At 41.0% G+C, this 20,644-nt stretch overlaps 1 protein-coding gene across 1 annotated transcript; it reads right to left on the bottom strand.

Moving 5' to 3' along the window:
* Positions 1 to 3,524: 3,524 nt before the first annotated feature.
* On the bottom strand, positions 3,525 to 20,644 carry pde5aa (phosphodiesterase 5A, cGMP-specific, a). Its single transcript, XM_051945960.1, has 20 exons — positions 20,364 to 20,644; positions 16,794 to 17,106; positions 15,992 to 16,075; positions 15,673 to 15,753; positions 15,405 to 15,494; positions 13,542 to 13,694; positions 13,373 to 13,440; positions 13,128 to 13,276; positions 12,101 to 12,276; positions 11,937 to 11,987; positions 11,355 to 11,501; positions 9,193 to 9,321; positions 8,448 to 8,542; positions 7,683 to 7,770; positions 5,641 to 5,741; positions 5,471 to 5,548; positions 5,326 to 5,389; positions 5,148 to 5,222; positions 4,454 to 4,537; positions 3,525 to 4,269 (listed from the first exon to the last, which is right to left on the bottom strand). The coding sequence occupies exons 1-20, from the start codon at positions 20,642 to 20,644 to the stop codon at positions 4,096 to 4,098; spliced, it is 2,481 nt and encodes an 826-aa protein (XP_051801920.1). The 3' UTR covers positions 3,525 to 4,095.

The following is a 20,644-nucleotide window of genomic DNA, read 5'->3' as shown; positions in this document are numbered from 1 at the left end:
GAGAGGACAAAACGCCCACTTCAATCAGGAGAAGACTCAAAGTTAGTGGGAGAGCTAAAAAGTGGACAGGTGTCCATTGTATCATTGGAAATAACTGACAACTGAAAAACCTGCCTCCCATTCTGCTGCAACAAATTGTTGGAAATGCTACTAAGCATAAATAATCCTGTACTTTGACAATAGTTTTTTTTTCATACAATGGTCCAATTAGGTTGTGGGAGCTAATTAGTGCTCAGTTCAGCAAACAGGAACCAGTATTTGTATGGACAAGTGTTTCACCCAGAAAGTAAATAGTTTTTTGACGGCGGGTTGCTGCAGTAGTTGCCGTTTCTGAGTACTTGTTTGTAATTTATTATGAAAAATGTTGGAGCGTAATTGGATGAATGAGGAAAAAAATAAAATGAAGTGCTCAACGGCACGTTTTATGTCGGACTTTGAACGCATCATAAATATCAGGCAGGTGGAGAATTAAAGTGGCGCTACAGCATAAGTAAAAAAAAAAAGAAAAAATGTCAGGATTCGTTAGGATCTCGGCCATAAGAGAGGTTTCAAGGAGAAGTTTAGTAGAGGCACATTAGCCCTGAAGGCTACCCAGCTTACATGCATCCAGAGGAGTGAATGTGCCTGGAGGGCGAGAAAGGATGGAGACCCAATCACATTAGTGATGTCATCATGGATTGTGATGATCCAGAGGTTAGAAAGAACACCTTTCTGCTAATGAGTATCTTCCTACCACTAATCATTTCATGACTCACGACTCACTACTCTGACTGGATAAGGCTCCAAGTGTAAATTGCCTGCTTGCTAAGCTGGCAGCAGTCATGTTGGAGTGCAGTCATAGGAGAAAGCTTGAAGACTTCTGGTGATGTACAATCAGATCAAAGGGAAGGAATACTGTCTAGACTCCACAAGAGCTGTTGGAAGCTGCGTTGCCTGTTATTTGCTTTTGTCAGTTTAACAGTAGGCAAAGTTCCGTTTACATAGTGGATCTGATTTAGGAAGACAACTTCCAAGAGCTGAAAGAAGATTAAGCAAAGGACCAATGCCTTTGGAGGTAATCAATCCATCCATTCTCTATACACCGCTTTATCCTCACTAGGGTCGCGGGGGTACTTGAGCCTATACCAGCTGACTCGGGCGAAGGCAGGGGACACCCTGGACAGGTCACCAGTCTGTCACAGCTTTGGAGGTAAAACATGCAATGATCATTTCCAAAGATTCCACACTTATTCCTAATTTTATTCACCAAACAGTAAGTTTGTTAGGAATATCTGAATGTAGTTTTTGCAGATGATACAATGGAATAGCTAAGTATAAAAAATGACAGATTTTCCAAAGTACAGAATTTCCTTTGTTCACTAATGTTGGAATAAATTATTTTGGATCTGTGGAAATAAAAAGTAGAACAAATTGCAAACATCATTTGAAGGTGACAAACTGTCTTCTGACATGCATGGATGATTTGCATTAGTTCATTAGTTGATGAGATCAGGTTTTCCGCCATAAGTTAGACAATGGAACCAACTTTGTTGTAACAGAATTAGAACTGAGAGAAGCTCAAATTGATTTAATAATGTGCAGATTAAAGTAGCTCTTCTTCCAGCTAGATATGAATAGGACTTCAGTCCACAAGCAGGACCTCATCACAGCAGTGTTTGGGATGAAGGCAAGTTTAATAAATTTCCAATCTGTTTTGGAAGGAATGGGTTTCCAAAACAGATTGAAGTGCCAAAAGAAGGAGAAGGAGGTAGAACCAAAACAAAAGAATTAAGTTGCTGGAGTTGCTGGAGATGTTGTAGATGCGATGGAATCTTCAGCTTCATGTGGTTCCTGACCTTTGGGCAAAATATTGGAAGTTCTTAATGAAAACAAAGGCCTGATGCCTTCTTTCAAGTGGTAGATCAAAGATAACATTAGTGAGCAACCTGTACTGTTGATATCAGGACCTCCTCCTCTGCCATCACCTGATTCAGCTCTCTCTCTCTCTCCCCTCTCACTCTCCATGCTCACAAAACCACCTTCTCCAGCTGCAGCCAATCAGCAATCTCCCTCCCACTGAATCCGGAGCAGCTGAGAAGCATTACCACTAATTACTCCTCCTCCGTAAAAGACCAGTCATTCCACACACCCTCTGCCAGAACGTAGACTCTGCTCTGCTAGTTTGTTGACTTTTTGCCTCTGAAAATCTGTTTTGAGTCTGATTCTAATCTGTGTTTCCCTTTGCCTAGTTCGACGCCTCCACCACCCAGCTCTCTTCGGCTCTGCTTCTTCTATGGACAATCTGGAACTCTCTCCCTGAAGGATCTCCTTGTTGTGCTCACTGGTGTCTTGGATTGACTGGTAAACCCTAACACTGAAGAACCCAAATCCCCCTGTCCGCTCTCCACCGCCCCCATTGCTCCACGCCACCATTTGTTCCACCGCTGGTCTCCAGTCTCCGCCATTTCCCCCAGTTCCTCCCTGTTCACTCTCAGAAACCTCTAGATTCCCAGCCGTGTTTCTCTGCCACCAAATTACTCCGGTTTGCACATTAAACCTTTAATTTCACATCTAGTTCTGCTTCACTGTGTGTTCACTGCTCGGGTTCTCCAGCTGTGCTTCACAGTTGAGTTGTAGTTTGAATTGTTAATTTGTATTTTCAGGTATAGTGACGAAGGTTTCACATTTGGCTCCTTTGATTGGTTGTGTTGAATTGCTACATCTGTCTGCCAGCAACAATTTGGCATCGGTGTGTAAGACCTGATTAGTGATCGGTTTATTAAATAGGGACCAGTCTTTGTCTGGTCAGGTGTTGAACTCAGAAGGTAAACAGTTTTGTGACCACTAAGGTGGCAGGTTCCTGCACTAGCTGTTGATTCTGCAAGAACTTGTTTGTAATTTATTATGGATCATGTTCAATTTGATAAATGATGAAAGAAAATAAACTGACCAACTGTTCAACATCAAGTTTTGTTCCAGACTTGGATTCAGAAAGCGACAATCAGTGTGTCAATATCAGGCAGGTGGACTATTGAAGTGACATCAAGCATCGGCTTGGCCTCTACAAAGCTTTTTAAGATATCATAGATTTTAAATTTTATTCTTGATTAGACAGAACGCCAATGAACACAATTTACTGTTCAGCTCAGAGCCATGATGTAGCATTTCAAAATAATGTGACATATCCTCGACAAACTCGATGAAACAGTCATAATCATGAAAATATGTTCCAAACATCACTTTAAAAGGGAATGATGGATACATGCAAGGCTTTTCTGCCCATTTATTCATCATATTTTTTTTAAAGTTATTGATTTATGACAAATCTTGATGTCTCTTAGCTCTAAAGCTGTACAGATAAGGTTGCAACAATACTGCAACACATTACATGACATTGTACTATGTGTGGCAAATGGCATATTTTTCTCTATTTATTATCCTAAACTGAAAATTACATAAAATGTATTTTTCTGAATTTCTAGCTAACCAAGTAATTCTGACACTGAACAAAATCCTTCAAAAGGTTGTAGTCACTAGGCTCATAGACCAGCAATGACTTGTGGCCAGGCTTTATAAGTATTTAGGCTGTAATTGCTGATTACATAGTAGAAGATATCAATAGTAATCATAATTTTAAAAATGTATATATATATATAAAAACAACACATTTGTCAAATCTAATCTCAGAGTGCATCAAAAGGTGAATAAAACATCTCAAAATAACTACTAATTTAATAACGTAAGGATTCAGGGAAAATTTTTCTATGTTTTAAAATCTACAAACATTTCAAAAGCTTGGTGTTCATTCGCAAATCTGGAAATGAACTTGCAAAACAAAGTGTTTCATAGATAAAAGTACAGATATGGTATAAAAATTATTTAATTAATTTAGCAGACGTTCATAGTTTCAGTGACCATTATCTAAGTTGTTTGAGACATAACTGCATTGTTATTAGTCAAGATTACTGTATAACCCATTAACGATTTTCTTCATCCAAGTTCTGCTGTGTAGGCATCAGATCATAGTTTAGTTAAGATGTGTCCAGGAGAGGATGAGGTGCAGCATGAGATTTCTTTTTGCTCCCAAAGTCATTGTCTTCATCTTCTGTCCAGTCTTTATTCCTCAGTCTGGGTCTCTTCATCAATGCTTTTATGTGTCTCCAAGGTTACAGTACTGCTGTTTTCGTTGTTTTCTTCTTCTGCCTCCTCAGCGAGCTGCAGCCAGTTTTCTCTGTTCTTCTTACAACCACTCAGCAACGGAGAGCAGCTGTTGAAGAGTCCCGAGACAGTCTGAGGAGGGAAAAGACAGAGATCAAGTAGTTGATGGAAAAGTGGAAATCAGAACAGACTGTAAAAGAACTGGACAACAATAAGATTAATACTTGGATGTCATTTTTCTTACAAACATGCAAACACACATGCATTCATACCATATGCATGCATCCACACACATGCAACACAGACAGTAGCACACCTTGTAGAGCGGATAGCAGATCTCATCAATGTATTCAACTTGCATGTTTGGCAGTCGAGTGCTGTTTTCTCTGTTCATCACGTCCTGTTGAGGTAACAGAGTACACTGGCTGTCAGAATAGCACAGATTTACAGCAGCACAGATACATTTTTTGACATGGGCAAAAATATCACTCAATATAAATATTCTTAAGAGTTAAATTTAGTCCAAAACATAGCAAGATCAAGACTTTTCTGTAACCCTGGGGAAAGCAGTTATATCAGTCAGAATTTATATTTCCAAATATGTGACAATATTAAATAAAATAATGATCTATAATAATGATCAGGCTCGCTATACATTATACAAACTATACAAAAATATTGCCACTTATGGCTCAGTTTGGTCTGACAGCCGATAACAGCTCGTATAATTCTTTGTGCAGTTTGAACATTAAGCCACAGTGACGCAAATATCAAGACATTCCCCAAAAGACTCTTACACATACAAGAATGTTGCGTCAGGGAGGTAAAATACCAATTTCAAGAACCAGATTCATGTTTTACCATGAAAAAATCAGTTGTGATGAACAATATTGATTTTGTAAATACATTTTTATTTATGTGTACATTTCCCAATCAGAATTTTACTCAACAGTAACAAGTTTTTAAAAATCATCTGTAAGGTATTAATTGTAGCTGCAACCACAACTTACTATGGGCTCAGTTTTGAATTGCTCCCTCTCTTTATCCCCTTGTGCAAATAACTCTTTGGCAACCAGGCTGGCAATCTGTTAGGAGGAAGAACGAAGTTAAGGTCATGATGAACTTAATGTGATTGAGAGATAAACTGTGAACTGCGTGTCCGCAGGAACACTACTTTGTGAGACCTACCCGTCTTTGTTCAGGCCAGGGCTTTGTAATAGCAGACAGGTCACTTGCTGTCATCAACATCGATCTGTGGAGTAAATTAATAACTTCAAAGACAGCCCTCACACATCATCATGATATGTCCCAGACTGTTTTATTTGATTCTCACCTCAGCAGATCTCGCTGTTTCTCGCTCTTCCAGCTCACTCTCTTTTTCTTGGCAAGACTGAAGAATTCTTTTCTTCTCCTAAAAAACAGTCACAAGAAACGAGTGCATCAGGGTGACGCCAAGACTTGCATAACTCTTGACTTACTTTGACACTTAATGTTTCAACGTACTCCATGTAGACGGTCAGGTCAGTGGCGAGGATTGCCCTTTTGATCAAGTGTAGTACAGTTTTGTGGTCTTCTGGAGACAGACCGCTGAGAATCTGACTCCCCTGGCAGAGGATGAGATGGAGAACAAGTAAAATTAAAGGAAAGCAACAACGTGACCAATAAATGCATGCAGAGACAGCTGGGTGCAGAAATGATTTCAAATGCAATTAATCGAATTCCATGTAGGTGTATTTACAGTGGGTACGGAAAGTATTCAGACCCCTTGAAATTTTTCACTCTCGGTGTCATTGCAGCCATTTGCCAAAATCAAAAAAGTTCATTTTATTTCTCATTAATGTGCACTCAGCACCCCATCGTGACAGAAAAAAACAGAAATGTAGAAATTTTTGCAAATTTATTAAAAAAGAAAAACTGAAATATCACATGGTCAGAAGTATTCAGACCCTTTGCAGTGACATTCATATTTAACTCACAAGCTGTCCATTTCTTCTGATCCTCCTCAAGATGGTTCTGCTTCTTTATTGGAGTCCAGCTGTGTTTAATTAAACTGATTGGACTTGATTAGGAAAGGCACACACCTGTCTATATAAAACCTTACAGCTCACAGTGCATGTCAGAGCAAATGAGAATCATGAGGTGGAAGGAACTGCCCAAGGAGCTCAGAGACAGAACTGTGTCAAGGCACAGATCTGGCCAAGGTTACAAAAGAATTTCTGCAGCTCTCAAGGTTCCTCAGAACACAGTGGCCTCCAAAATCCTCAAATGGAAGAAGTTTGGGACGACCACAACTCTTCCTGGACCTGGTCGTCCAGCCAAACTGAGCAATGGTGGGAGAAGAGCCTTGGTGAGAGAGGTAAAGAAGAACCCAAAGATCACTGTGGCTGAGCTCCAGAGATGCAGTCGGGAGATAGGAGAAAGTTCCACAAAGTCAACTATCACTGCAGCCCTCCACCAGTCGGGGCTTTATGGCAGAGTGGCCCGACGGAAGCCTCTCCTCAGTGCAAGACACATGAAAGCGCGCATAGAGCTTGCCAAAAGACACATGAAGGACTCTCAGACTATGAGAAATAAGATTCTCTGGTCTGATGAGACCAAGATTGAACTTTTTGGTGTTAATTCTAAGCGGTATGTGTGGAGAAAACCAGGCACTGCTCATCACCTGCCCAATACAATCCCTACAGTGAAACATGGTGGTGGGAGCATCATGTTGTGGGGGTGTTTTTCAGCTGCAGGGACAGGACGACTGGTTGCAATTGAAGGAAGGATGAATGCGGCCAAGTACAGAGATATCCGGGAGGAAAACCTCTTCCAGAGTGCTCAGGACCTCAGACTGGACCGAAGGTTCACCTTTCAACAGGACAATGACCCTAAGCACACAGTTAAAATAACAAAGGAGTGGCTTCAGAACAACTCTGTGACCGTTCTTGACTGGCCCAGCCAGAGCCCTGACCTAAACCCAATTGAGCATCTCTGGAGAGACCTCAAAATGGCTGTTCACCAACGTTCACCATCCAACCTGACAGAACTGGAGAGGATCTGCAAGGAAGAATGGCAGAGGATCCCCAAATCCAGGTGTGAAAAACTTCTTGGGTCATTCCCAAGAAGACTCATGGCTGTAGTAGCTGAAAAGGGTGCTTCCACTCAATACTGAGCACAGGGTCTGAATATTTGACCATGTGATATTTCAGTTTTTCCGTTTTAATAAATTTGCAAAAAATTCTACATTTCTGTTTTCTCTGTCAAGATGGGGTGCTGAGTGCACATTAATGAGAAATAAAATGAACTTTTTTGATTTTTGACAAATGGCTGCAATGACAGAGAGTGAAAAATTTCAAGGGGTCTGAATACTTTCTGTACCCACTGTATATTATTCAACAATCTATGTATTTGTCTTTTCAAGTCTGGAGTCATTTGATTTAAAATTGGTAAGATGTGATGAAAGAGGTAGTTGGACCACAAATAGACATACTATTGATGTGAATTTCAGTTTAGGTTGAAAAATTTGTAAGAATGAATGAAAAGATGGGTGAATGGGGCCTTACGGTGTTGTTTAGGATGAAGAGACACAAATTGTAGTGGTGGTTCTCTAGAGACGAGTGTCCATACAGCTGAGCTAAAGGCTGCTGAGTCCTAAGAGAATGAAAGGAAATTATATGATAAGGCAGTGCCTGGCAATTTATATAAAAAACAACGTAACGTAGGACAAATATAACTTATGAGGAATACACATAGCCATGGATGCATAGGCGTCAGTTAAGGGGGGATGGTGGGGATGTGTCCCCCCCACTTTTTGTCAGGGGTCATTTTGTCTCCAACACATTCAAATTCTTCACATGTAAGCCGTTGTAAACCCAGTTATTTTCAGCAGTATAGAAAATTCCGACACTCCTGAACGAACCATCGGCACTCGGCCGAGAGTTGCACAGACATGCAGCACACCTTCGTGAGGTTAAAAAAACGTGCAGATGCTAAATTTGCGCCCGTGCCAAGTGGAAGCTCCGACCAGAGGCGTGCAGGGACAAAATTTCGGCCCGGGAGAATTAGTACTATAGCGGCCCACAGACTCCTCTATCCATATGTACCGATAGCTCAGCAGGTTGAGCCTCTGCCTTTAGTGTGGTGGTTGTAAGTTCAAGTCCAGCTTGTGGCATTTTGCCGCCGTTCTTTGACATTTTATCAAAGTGCTGTGGTCTCCATCCCCCCCACTTTTAAAAACAAACTGACGCCCTTGCATGGATGAGATCATATTTTTGTACTTGGTACAAACAGAAGAGATTATGCAAGAGAGAAGGAGAAGTAATGTTTACCTTTCTATGTAGGAATTATTAACACCCCTGTGGTCGAGATCGTGATTTAGAGTGGCTATCATCAATGCTAGGATCTCCAGACGGGAAAATATAGTCTGATGTATAAACACGAAGAGATGGACAGAGAAAAAAAGAGAGAGAGAGAGATCATTAAAATGTTGTAAAGGTCAACTATTTTAATAAAAAGGTAAAAACACTGATTTCTGCTCCACACAATTAGACCATGTCTTATCTGACTGACACAAATACTCAACTTATCTGACCAAACTCATGAAAAATGGGTCCACAACCTTTGACCATAATGCAAAGTCACAAATAGTCATGGAAATAGAGAGAGTGGCTGAAATAAGTGACGTGAAGAGGTCACTTCAGTTGAGATTTAGACTGTTGTGTGATCCCCACAGAAAGCAGTTAAGTTGTTTTGGGCAGTCAAAATAAATCCTCTTTGAAACAATTAAGAGTGTTCTGTACTGAAGAACCCTGGCAGTCCTCGAATGACTTCTAAACAAACTTTAGAACAGCTCAGCCTCAGAACTTAAAAACAGGTGAGACTCAGTAGCCGATGTACAAATATCAAGACGCAGAATGACGCCCGAACAGACTTTGGAAAAGATTGTCACCAACATGAATAAAATTTTCCAAGGCCCATTTTTTTGTCTTTCAAATTTAGAGATACACACATTTTCCTGATAGTGTTTAGGTTGTCTGTCACCAGAAAATACACAGACACACATTATGTACTAACCTGTAGTTGGCCTGTGGCCATGAGCATCGCAAACATGCTTTGAGCCGTGCTCAGTCCATGGTTCCAGTTGTGATAAGGCACGCTGTTCCTGTAACCACGTTTCACAGTCAGGACCCACTGGCAGAGGCTCTTGGGGAAGAAAGATGTGTAAAATGTGGTAAATAGTCATGGAATTCAGTCTGAATTGTGTGACTATATCATGCTTTTAGTTTTCTTGCTAAATGTTTCAGTAGTGAAAACTCCAAAGAGGTGAACCATACAGTCATGTAAAAAAAATGATTAAATCACCCTTGTTTTCTTCAACTTCTTGTTCATTTTAATGCCTGGTACCACTAAAGGTATATTGCCTGAAGAATACAATGAACACGACAAAATATGCAGCTGATTATGTCATACTTATGTCCTATTTGACATACTTAAAGTTAATTGTATCCCCAGGGTATATAAGAGGGCATTTCATGTCATAAGCAGTTCTGGACATGTGAAGGTCTAGAGTGGTTTCTTGCTTACATTCAAGTCGTAGCACAACTCAGAAGTTGTCAGCTCTAAAACAAAAGAATCATGTGAAGCCATAAAGTCAGCCATCTTGGCACTGCTGAAAATTGGCATAAGTGAGAGACAGGTAAGAACTTAAATGAACAAGAAACTGAAGAAAACTAGGGTGGTCTAATTATTTTTTCCATGACCGTATGATCAAGTTTAACGTTTAATAGCAGATGACTGATTGATGGGTTTCACACTCTGTGTGTGTATAACAAGAGATATAATCTGACTGAAATTTACCTGCATTGCAATGAAATCATTGTGTTCTTATAGTTTAACTTAAATAAATTGCAGTAAACTAATTTAAATATGTATACACTACCATCCAAAAGTTTAGGGTTACTTAGAAATGTCCTTATTTCTGAAAGAAAAGCATTTTTTTTCAATGAAGATAACATTAAATTAAACAGAAATACAGTCTAGACATTGTTAAAGGGCACCGAGGAAGATTTTTATGCTCGTAACAAAGTCTCATATTATTGTGGATGAATCTTCGTTATTTACACTTATTAATGCCCCCATTTTCGATTCATGAATCATTTTGGTTTTTAAATATTTGTATTTTATTAATTTTTTGTCGACTCGTCTAGAATTTCCTGTGAGAGACGGAGCGATTTACGGTGCGCGTGCGATGACGGAGCGTAGCAGAGCGGAGCTAGTTGTTTTTAGCAGTAGCAGAGCAGAGAGTTGGTTGAGAAGACGGCACACATGGAGCGCAAAAGGAAGCGAACGGAGCAAAGTCTGCAAGCAAAAAGGTTGTCAGATCGACAACGAAGCAAAAGAAAAGTTCATCTTGGACAGGCATTTCAGAGGTGGAGAGAATTCCGGGAGCAAAAAGGAATCAAAACAGTTGCCAAGCTGGCTGTGCTTCTCCTAGACAGGTATGTAACTTTAGCTCTTTGTAAGTTTGATACAATTCTTTTGTCTTTTGTGTGTGTTGCTTGCGATGTGTGGTTAGTAGACTGTGGGATTAGTTTGACTGTGACTGGTTTAGTTGACTAACTTTGTGGCAAAAACACTGTGTGGGTATTGGCTAATGTAACGTTAGCTCGGAGCTAACGTTCGGTTAACTCTGTAGCTCGGAGCAGCTTTGACAACATTAGACCGCGGAGTCATGTACACACGTTATTGTTCAACAATGATTTCAACTCTGCCGGCTTTCCTGAGGCTCGCTCGCTCGCTCCTTTACGATGGTTTGCGACAGTGCGCGCCGAGGCTCATGGGAAATGTAGGCAACGCTACATTTCCGCTAAAATCTTCCTCGGTGCCCCTTTAATGTGGCAAACGACTATTCTAGCTGGAAACAGCTGATTTTTAATGGAACATCTACATAGGGGTACAGAGGAACATTTCTAGCAACCATCACTCCTGTGTTCTAATGCTACATTGTGTTAGCTAATGGTGATGAAAGGCTAACTGATGATTAGAAAACCCTTGTGCAATTATGTTAGCAAATGAATGAAAGTGTGAATTTTCATGGAAAACATGAAAGTGCCTGGGTGACCCCAAACTTTTGAGTGGTAGTGTATGTATATTTTCCATTTAGGTGATATCACAGTTAAACAGTAGTGCCGCTATACTCAGCTGTTGCAGTGAAATATAATTATCTAATTAGCTACCTTGTAATCGATGTTAAAATCCTGCACCAAATTGAGGTCTAGGAACATGCGAATGGTGGCCTGAGTGGTCAGGTCGTCTGGGAGGCCAAAACCAGAGAAATGGAAGTCCAGAATATTCAGTGATTCACCAGAGGGAATCGTGGCTTCCTGTAACAGAAACCCCACAAATAAGTCCGCTGAAATATACATTTACGGGCAGAGCAGAACAGAACATTCAGCCACACAGACACAAGATGCGACTTCTTTTTCTCCCTTCCGTCCACAAAATGTACGTGCAGGAGGTCATCTAGGTTTAACATGCCTGTGCAGGTCACCATGACCTTCTGCGATGCACAGGCAGTGATAGCAGCTCTTCAAGAGCTTTAACCTGTTAGAGCATTAGCTGGATATTAGTATTAAAGCCTGTTAATCCAATGAACAAGATGAAAACAGTAAAGACGGAGGGTAACTGAAATAGGATAGAGGAAGTATGTGGTCTTTTTTGTACAGATAACTATTAATATATGATGTCATACTGATGAGTCAGAGAGATGCTAAGAGCTGTAACAACATCACTGGAGTGAAAGAAAGTGTTCAGTTCACCTGCAATGCCTGGATTTCCTCCTCTGCTGCCGTGATATGGTATGCAAGAACCTGCGAAGTTAAATCAAACACACATACAGAAACATTTTAGGGTCTTTTTTTTTATACATCTGATAAATTTCAGCTACAGATATGAGCTTTATGGGGTAAGGCAGTTTGTCTACCTCCTGTGTGACCTCTATACTGGCCCTCCGCTCCTCTGTGATCTGGACAGCCTGAGCGTATTGTAAAGCCAGGCCACAGTACACCGCCAGGTCTTCCAGGAGGCGCTCATCATATCGGTTAAAGGCTTCCATCTCATCTGAGTCTTTGCTCTGTTTGTTCATCAGCTGGCACACAGCTAAATAACAAGAAATGGACAGGTTTGCAGTATGAGCATGAAGTTTACAGAGGAGTCCCATCTTTAGAGTATAAGATAGAAGAAAGAGGACTTGTTGAGTAGGGACATATTGAAAATATTTGCTTGTCTTTTGTATTCAGGACATTGTTAGTAGTTTTCAGGGGGTTAATTTGATTCCCTGCTTAACAGTCTTAATTACAGCAGTTAGAAGTAGCCAAGCTCGCTTTCCAAGTGAGCATCATTTTCTATGTCAGTATGAATGTATGTGCTGCTGTATTTTAGATGCATATCGACACATTGTGTATCGGCTGATAAAGATTTTAAAATTAAATATCGACATTGGCCAGAAAATAAGCACTTAGAAACAACTAAGGCGATGCTGACTAATGCTTAGCACTGTATTCCCAGTTCCAGGGTGCATGCAAGGTTAGAGATTACATTTATTTACTTGTTTTGCATATTGTGAAAGACAGTAGATCAAATTTATCCTGGTTGTGGATGTCAGGATTGCACCAGGTCATCTAAGCCTATTAAAGTAGGATGAAGCCTACAGTTTTGCTTTGGAAGTGTTACATAAAAGTAATAGGATTAGAATAAGTAGAGTAACATGTTCGTTCCACTTAAAGGAAAAACTAGTGTTCTTTCCAATTACATGGAAGAAATACAGCTGTATATCAATTTCGGGCAAAATATGTTGGGAAATTTTGGCATATCACATAACAATAACAACCCAATATCGTGCATCAGTATTTTAGGGAGTTCATACAGTTGTGACATGAAACAAGAAGAACTACAACAGATGAGCAATAATTTATTAATATTAAAAGAAAAGTTTCAAGACAGGGACTTACCAATAATATTTTCAGATCTTTCATTTCGAACAGGGCAGCAGATGAGGCTCATTACTGATTCCTCAGAAGTCTTTGACATGTTCAGTGTTTCCATGGCCATCAGTGTTTGAAAGGCATACGATGGATCTATGTCGCTGATGTCACGCTCCCTGACAAATAATGCATTATCTCAGTGTTGGATGAAAATATCCTAAATTGTGTGAAATAAATGAACAGTAAAGACTTTTGCAGTTTGTGGGTTATACCTTCTGTAGATCTGGCAAGTTGATCCGAGCTCCTCACACTCCAAGTGTATTACTCGTGAGAATGAAATCTACAAAAAAGGACAGAATACACTGTGGATTAGAGGGAATATTAGGTTCCATGTCAAATTTTACAAGCAAACAAGAAAAGCAATCAAATGGGATGAAGTACCTTGTCTTCTGTGACTGACGTTTGCTCACTGGGGATGAAGATGGTGCAGTACTGAGCATGTGTGAAGGGCATGATGGTGGCAGCCATCTTACTCAATAGAACCTCAAAGGACTGGTGTTCTTTTGATAATACATGTGCCATTTCTACCAAGGCCTAGCAAATGCAAACACATAAATGACATTGATATATATATATATACACACACACACACACACACACACACACACACACAGTGGGTACGGAAAGTATTCAGACCCCTTGAAATTTTTCACTCTCTGTGTCATTGCAGCCATTTGCCAAAATCAAAAAAGTTCATTTTATTTCTCATTAATGTATACTCAGCACCTCATCGTGACAGAAAAAAAAACAGAAATGTAGAAATTTTTGCAAATTTATTAAAAAAGAAAAACTGAAATATCACATGGTCAGAAGTATTCAGACCCTTTGCAGCAACATTCATATTTAACCCACATGCTGTCCATTTCTTCTGATCCTCCTCGAGATGGTTCTGCTTCTTTATTGGAGTCCAGCTGTGTTTAATTAAACTGATTGGACTTGATTAGGAAAGGCACACACCTGTCTCTATAAGACCTTACAGCTCACAGTGCATGTCAGAGCAAATGAGAATCATGAGGTGGAAGGAACTGCCCAAGGAGCTCAGAGACAGAATTGTGGCAAGGCACAGATCTGGCCAAGGTTACAAAAGAATTTCTGCAGCACTCAAGGTTCCTCAGAGCACAGTGGCCTCCAAAATCCTCAAATGGAAGAAGTTTGGGACGACCACAACTCTTCCTAGACCTGGTCGTCCAGCCAAACTGAGCAATGGTGGGAGAAGAGCCTTGGTGAGAGAGGTAAAGAAGAACCCAAAGATCACTGTGGCTGAGCTCCAGAGATGCAGTCGGGAGATAGGAGAAAGTTCCACAAAGTCAACTATCACTGCAGCCCTCCACCAGTCGGGGCTTTATGGCAGAGTGGCCCGACGGAAGCCTCTCCTCAGTGCAAGACACATGAAAGCCTGCATAGAGTTTGCCAAAAAACACATGAAGGACTCCCAGACTATGAGAAATAAGATTCTCTGGTCTGATGAGACCAAGACTGAACTTTTTGGTGTTCATTCTAAGCGGTATGTGTGGAGAAAACCAGGCACTACTCATCACCTGCCCAATACAATCCCTACAGTGAAACATGGTGGTGGGAGCATCATGTTGTGGGGGTGTTTTTCAGCTGCAGGGACAGAACGACTGGTTGCAATTGAAGGAAGGATGAATGCGGCCAAGTACAGAGATATGCTGGAGGAAAACTTCTTCCAGAGTGCTCAGGACCTCAGACTGGACCGAAGGTTCACCTTTCAACAGGACAATGACCCTAAGCACACAGTTAAAATAACAAAGGAGTGGCTTCAGAACAACTCTGTGACCGTTCTTGACTAGCCCAGCCAGAGCTCTGACCTAAACCCAATTGAGCATCTCTGGAGAGACCTCAAAATGGCTGTTCACCAACGTTCACCATCCAACCTGACAGAACTGGAGAGCATCTGCAAGGAAGAATGGCAGAGGATCCCCAAATCCAGGTGTGGACAAACTTGTCATTCCCAAGAAGACTCATGGCTGTACTAGCTGAAAAGGGTACTTCTACTCAATACTGAGCACAGGGTCTGAATACTTATGACCATGTGATATTTCACTTTTTCTTTTTTAAAAAATGCAAAAATTTCTACATTTCTGTTTTTTCTGTCACGAAATTTCAAGGGGTCTGAATACTTTCCGTACCCACTGTGTGTATATATCTAATATATATATATCGTATCTTCATATAGTTTTCATAGAAATAAATAGATTTCATTTTGTTCTGTGGTAGTGCTACCTGGCTGCGTTTAGCCTCTTGTCTGGAGCTCTCATACAGCTGGACATTATCCAGTACCATCCCCAACACATCCATGTGATTGGACAGCACCTGGACAATAAAATTCAAGAGAGTTTTAACCCAGATTTATTGACACCCATTAGTCAGTTCTTACCAAAATTTGTAAATTCATATATGGTAAGCATAACATGAATACACAGCAATCAAAACCTCTTCATCTGGCACCCTGTGGCGATCCTTAAAATATGACAAATCTCTAATGACTCACCTTTTCATCCATGTTCGTAAAAACAGAAGATGATCCATCGTAGCCACTTCTTTTGTTGATCATCACCACTACACCTACCACCTGCCCACAAAAAGTTTTATTCTGCAATCTGCATTATAATCTCTGTCACAATATATGGATTCTATACCACTAAAAGTTCCTTTATACTGTGTATATTAAGCTACACACACACACACACACACACACACACACACACACACACACACACACACACACACACACACACACACACACACACACATATATATATATCAGGTATAATTAACATAAAATAATTTTGAGTTGTCATGAATGTTACCTCTCTCCAGTGGTTTTTGATGGGAACACCCAAAACACTCCTGATCTTTGATGATTGATCCATATCTAAGTTGAATCTTGGGTCCTGTGGAGGTGAATGAAGAGCACATACGTATGCTTACTTAACTGCAAAACACTTGTGTGAGTATGATGTGTATAGCACAGTTTTGCGTATTAAGATCTTTAATATAATACAGAAGTAACAAATTTCCACGACAATGCAAATTTTACTCTGTTCATACTCCTCAATCCTTAAGCTGTCTTACTCAGTATTACTCATCTGCCTTAGACACATTCGGACAGGAATACCCACATTTCTCAGGAACCTCCAATGACTGACAGGTTATTAAGAGCAACCCATCCACACCCACGCAAACTTGGGATTACCTGGTGTCCAAATCTGCCAGGTGCTGGCACCCATTCCTAATCACATTGATGTTGAGGTCAAAGAAAACTGCTGTGGGCACCACCTGTAAGCTGCTTAGTGAGCTGTGCCGTCTTCCCTCACTTATGGGTGTGTGTGCAAGGGAACGTATGGCAGGAAACATCAACCTCTTAGTAATCAGGTTTACCAGTGGAGGAAATCTTTAAAGGATTAAAAGCAAGTGCATGATCTGGGATTCCCTGACACACACGCACACTTCAAGAAATAACCATGCCATCTTTTAAAAGCAGGTTCTCAAGACTTATTTAGTGCGCAGTCCTCATTCCTGACTTTAAATCCACCACGTGTGCTCTAGAACCTGGAAACCTATGTGCCTGATTACAAAATGCAGAGCCATGGCACATGCAAAAACATTTACCTCGGGCGTATCTCTCAGGTTCACTGGTGAACCTGTCTCCAACACACATCCCATGATACCCTTCACCAGCTCCAGATGTGGATTGCTGTACGGGTTGTCTTCGCTCAAGTGGCCTGGTGCTGTCAGGGCTACCACCTCCTCCAAGGTGCTTCTTCTACCACAGTCTTTCCTCACAAGGGAGAGGCAGCTGCCCTCAGGGGCCAGCAGTTCCCCAATGTGCACAACAGCCTCCTGGCAGAGCTCCGCTACAGAACCCATCCATCGTAGGCCTCCTCCCAGGAGCTCTGTCATCCATGGGCAGCCTTCGCCACTACTGCAAGCGGTAATCTTTGTAGCAGTGGGCGTCAGAAGTTGTGGAGACTGTGGCACATCTGGGGAGCAGGGGCAAACGGGAGAAAATGGATGGCAGGGGGAAAAAGAGAAGTGGGATGGAGAGCAAGGGCGATGACTTCCTAGTGCATCTTGACAGAATCGATCCACCCATTCGCGGCTGCTGAGGTTGGAAGTGAGGGATTTTTTCCTGTCGGTTAAAGATGAACTGTTCAGGTGTGAGGTGGTCGTCGGAGAGGAAGATCTGCTGTGAGGAGCCTTCATGACGAAGCCAGAGTGGTCAGAGCTGCTCCTGGAAACCCTGGGCGGCAGTGGGGACATCTCAGGCTGTGGACTCATCCTGAAATGACAGAATTCATAATCTTGTTGGGACAGCAAAAATTAAAACACATTGACTTTCTTGTGGAAGTGACAGTTTGTGTATTGGAGCAGTCACTAACATAATCCATCTTTCATAAATTTTATTGTTCAAAAGTTGGAGACAGTAATCCCCTCTCTGGAAAAACTGTATAGTTGCCAGTGCCTTAATAGGGTCCAGAGCATTTTAAAAGACCTATCCCACCCTGGACACTCTGAACTGCAACAAAAATGCACTAACAGATGGAAAAACATCCATCAATCCAATATCTATACACCGCTTAATCTCAGCTGACTTAGAGCATTGGCAAGGGACGCCCTGGACAGGTGGCCAGTCTATCGCAGGGCTACATATATAGACAAACAGTCACACTCCCATCCACAAATACAGACAATTTTAAAACTACCAATTAACCTCAGCATACTGTATTTTTGGACTGTGGGAGGAAGCCAGAGTGTCCAGAGAAAACCCACACATGCACATGGAGAACATGTAAATTCCAGTCACAAAGATCCTGGGATGTCCAGGAGACAAACCGCAAATCTTCAAGCTGCAAGGCAAAAGTGCTAACCACCAAGCCACTGTGGAGCCCCAGTTTGTGTATTGGAGCAGTCATTAACTTTATAATCCATCTTTAATAAGTTGTATTGTTCAAAAGTTAGAGACAGTAATCCCCTCCCTGTAAAAATTATACATTTGCTGGTACCTTAATGGGGCTCAGAGAATTTTAAAAGACCTATCCCAGGATATGCCCTCAACATACAGAAAACCCAGATAATGACATTGAACGATACACCAACACAGGAGGTTTCTATAAAATGCAAATTCAGCTGGAATTTATCTCACATTAAATACCTTGGAATCAACCTATCAAAGGACCTCTCATAATTATTTATAATTAATTATACCTATAACAATAAAAGAATATTTTATGATCTCAGTGGGTAGGGTCTGTCAAACTGACCACACTGCTGCTGCCGGAGAGGGAGGGGGACATGGCCTTACCATCGCTGAAGGATTATTATATATCAGCACAATTAAGACCCCTAGTGTGCTGGTGTAACCCCTCTTATGGAGCCAAATGGAAGACTTGTAGAATTGTCAGTAACAGGTGTACCAATACAATCACCACTGGGTCATGGGTAACTAACAAGAAACAACAGACAACAAGTGAATTTATAAACCTTTCTTTGAATCTATGGGGGGAAGTGATCAAACACTTGCAGCTCTTAAATGAGGTGAAAATACTTAGATGGTCAGCATACAACCCTGAGTTTAACCAGGAACTCTGGATCAGAGGTTTAAGCAGTGGGCTCACTGTTGAATTACATCTATGTGTAAGATCGTTAAAAAAGGAACATTTCCTTGCTTCAATAACTTATGTGCGATATATGGCTTGGGCAAACAGCATCTGTTTATTTACCTGCAGCTATGGGATTACTGTTGTAAAACAATAAAAAGATGCAGCCCATCGGCAGTCACTCAAATATTCATAGATGCTTATTACTCTGGCCACAATAAAGGACTTGTAAGCAAGCTATACCAGGGCTTCACCTCTGAAGATGGACACCACGGACTATGTGAAACAAAGATGGGAGAGAGAGCTGGACATAGAAATAACACAGGACATGTGGCTGAGTGCCTGGAAAACACTGCTATCCTCCACCAACTCAAAGACTTGGAGGGACTTTTGTTGGAAGAACCTAATCTGATTCTTTACACCCCTAAACAAAAATCAAAACAAATGGACATCCAATACAACTGCTGGAGGGAAAGCAGAGAGGTCATGGCTGATCACACTCATATATTTTGGTCTTGCCCTATTATCCACGTCTATTGGAGTAAGGTGTCGGGACTTATATTAAAGGTCCTAGGTTTTAATATTACCGTGACATTTAGAACTCTTTATTTTGGGATCATCCCTGATGGTATGAATGCAAATGATGCTTACCTCCTTAAGATTTTGCTGGCAGCGAGTAAAAAAATCATCACAAAACATTGGCTCCAGAAAACTTTCTGTACCACAGCCCTCTTTATTAAACAGCTGCACACTGTAGAGCACATGACCTACTCCAAAACGACCAGGTAGAAAAAGATGGAGAAAATCGTGTGTGTACTTAGCCACTGAAATAGATAAACATTAACTACAATTGTCATTGTGATGCCCTGTTATTGTGATGCACAGATTTGCAATTCATTCCGAGACCCTCACCCCTGTCTTTATTTTTCTAATTTACTTTATTATTATTCATTTTTAAATTCATATATCTATTTTTAAAGTGTATGTGTGTGTTTGTATGCGTATTATTATTTATTTATTTTAATATTCTTTTTTCATTATTATTCTTGTTGATGTTGGGAATATGTTTCTCCTGTTCCTTGTTCTGTAAATGTTACCTTAAAAAATGTAATAACTAAAAAGTTTTAAAAAAGAACCTATCCCACCCTGGACACTCTGAACTGCTGTTCCTTCAGGTCAACAAAAACTCACTGACAGATGGAAAAACAGTTTTTACCGAAAACCCATGACTGATCTTAACTCTACCAAAAACCTGTGTGGTATCAGATATCTTGTGTGGGTGGGATGTTTTTTTTGTTTGTTTTTTTTTTTTTAGAAATTTTCCTTCTCTTTTTAAATACTCTTTCATTAGTACCTGAGAAATAATTATTTTATTCATTTATTTATAAACCTATATACCTCTGACTGATGTACTTAACTGTTTGCACTTGGATAGGTTAAGAAAAAGAAGATAGAAGATAAATAGTTTGAAATATGCTTTCAATTTAAAAGCCTCAAATTAAAAGCCTTACAAAAAACAAGAAAAGCCCAACTTACTCTCAGCTGTGAGAAACAGTCGTAGTGGGAAAAGAGTGAATCTTACGCTGAAGCTCTGCGAAGAAAGTACGCCCTGGTGAAGTCTGAGTGGTCATCTAACCAGGCCTCCACCTGGTCGCTCCTCATGCTTTCTCCAAACTTCCTGCTGCGCGACTTGGAGCGCGGAGTCCACAGCGGGGAGAAGAACCAGCCCATCCCCTGGACCGCCGGCCTCTCCCTCACCGTCTCCCTGCCGAGCGACTTCCGTGAGCCCGCATCCAGGGAGGCCCCGGGAGTCCCGCTGTCAGACTCCGTGGGTTCCAGAGCTTCAGAGAGCAGGCAAGGCAT

Source organism: Acanthochromis polyacanthus, chromosome 3 (assembly GCF_021347895.1).
Source record: "Acanthochromis polyacanthus isolate Apoly-LR-REF ecotype Palm Island chromosome 3, KAUST_Apoly_ChrSc, whole genome shotgun sequence".
NCBI classification, from domain to species: Eukaryota; Metazoa; Chordata; class Actinopteri; family Pomacentridae; genus Acanthochromis; species Acanthochromis polyacanthus.
Note: the sequence above shows the minus strand (reverse complement) of the source record. Positions and strands in the feature narration are given on the sequence as shown.

Coding starts and splice junctions, on each gene's coding strand:
- pde5aa (XM_051945960.1), bottom strand. CDS start 20,644: ATGCCTTGCCTGCTCTCTGAAGCTCTGGAACCCACGGAGTCTGACAGC. Junction 15,754..15,991: donor TCAAAAACCACTGGAGAGAG/GTAACATTCATG, acceptor TTTTGTGGGCAG/GTGGTAGGTGTAGTGGTGAT. Junction 11,988..12,100: donor GTATAGAGGTCACACAGGAG/GTAGACAAACTG, acceptor TTAACTTCGCAG/GTTCTTGCATACCATATCAC.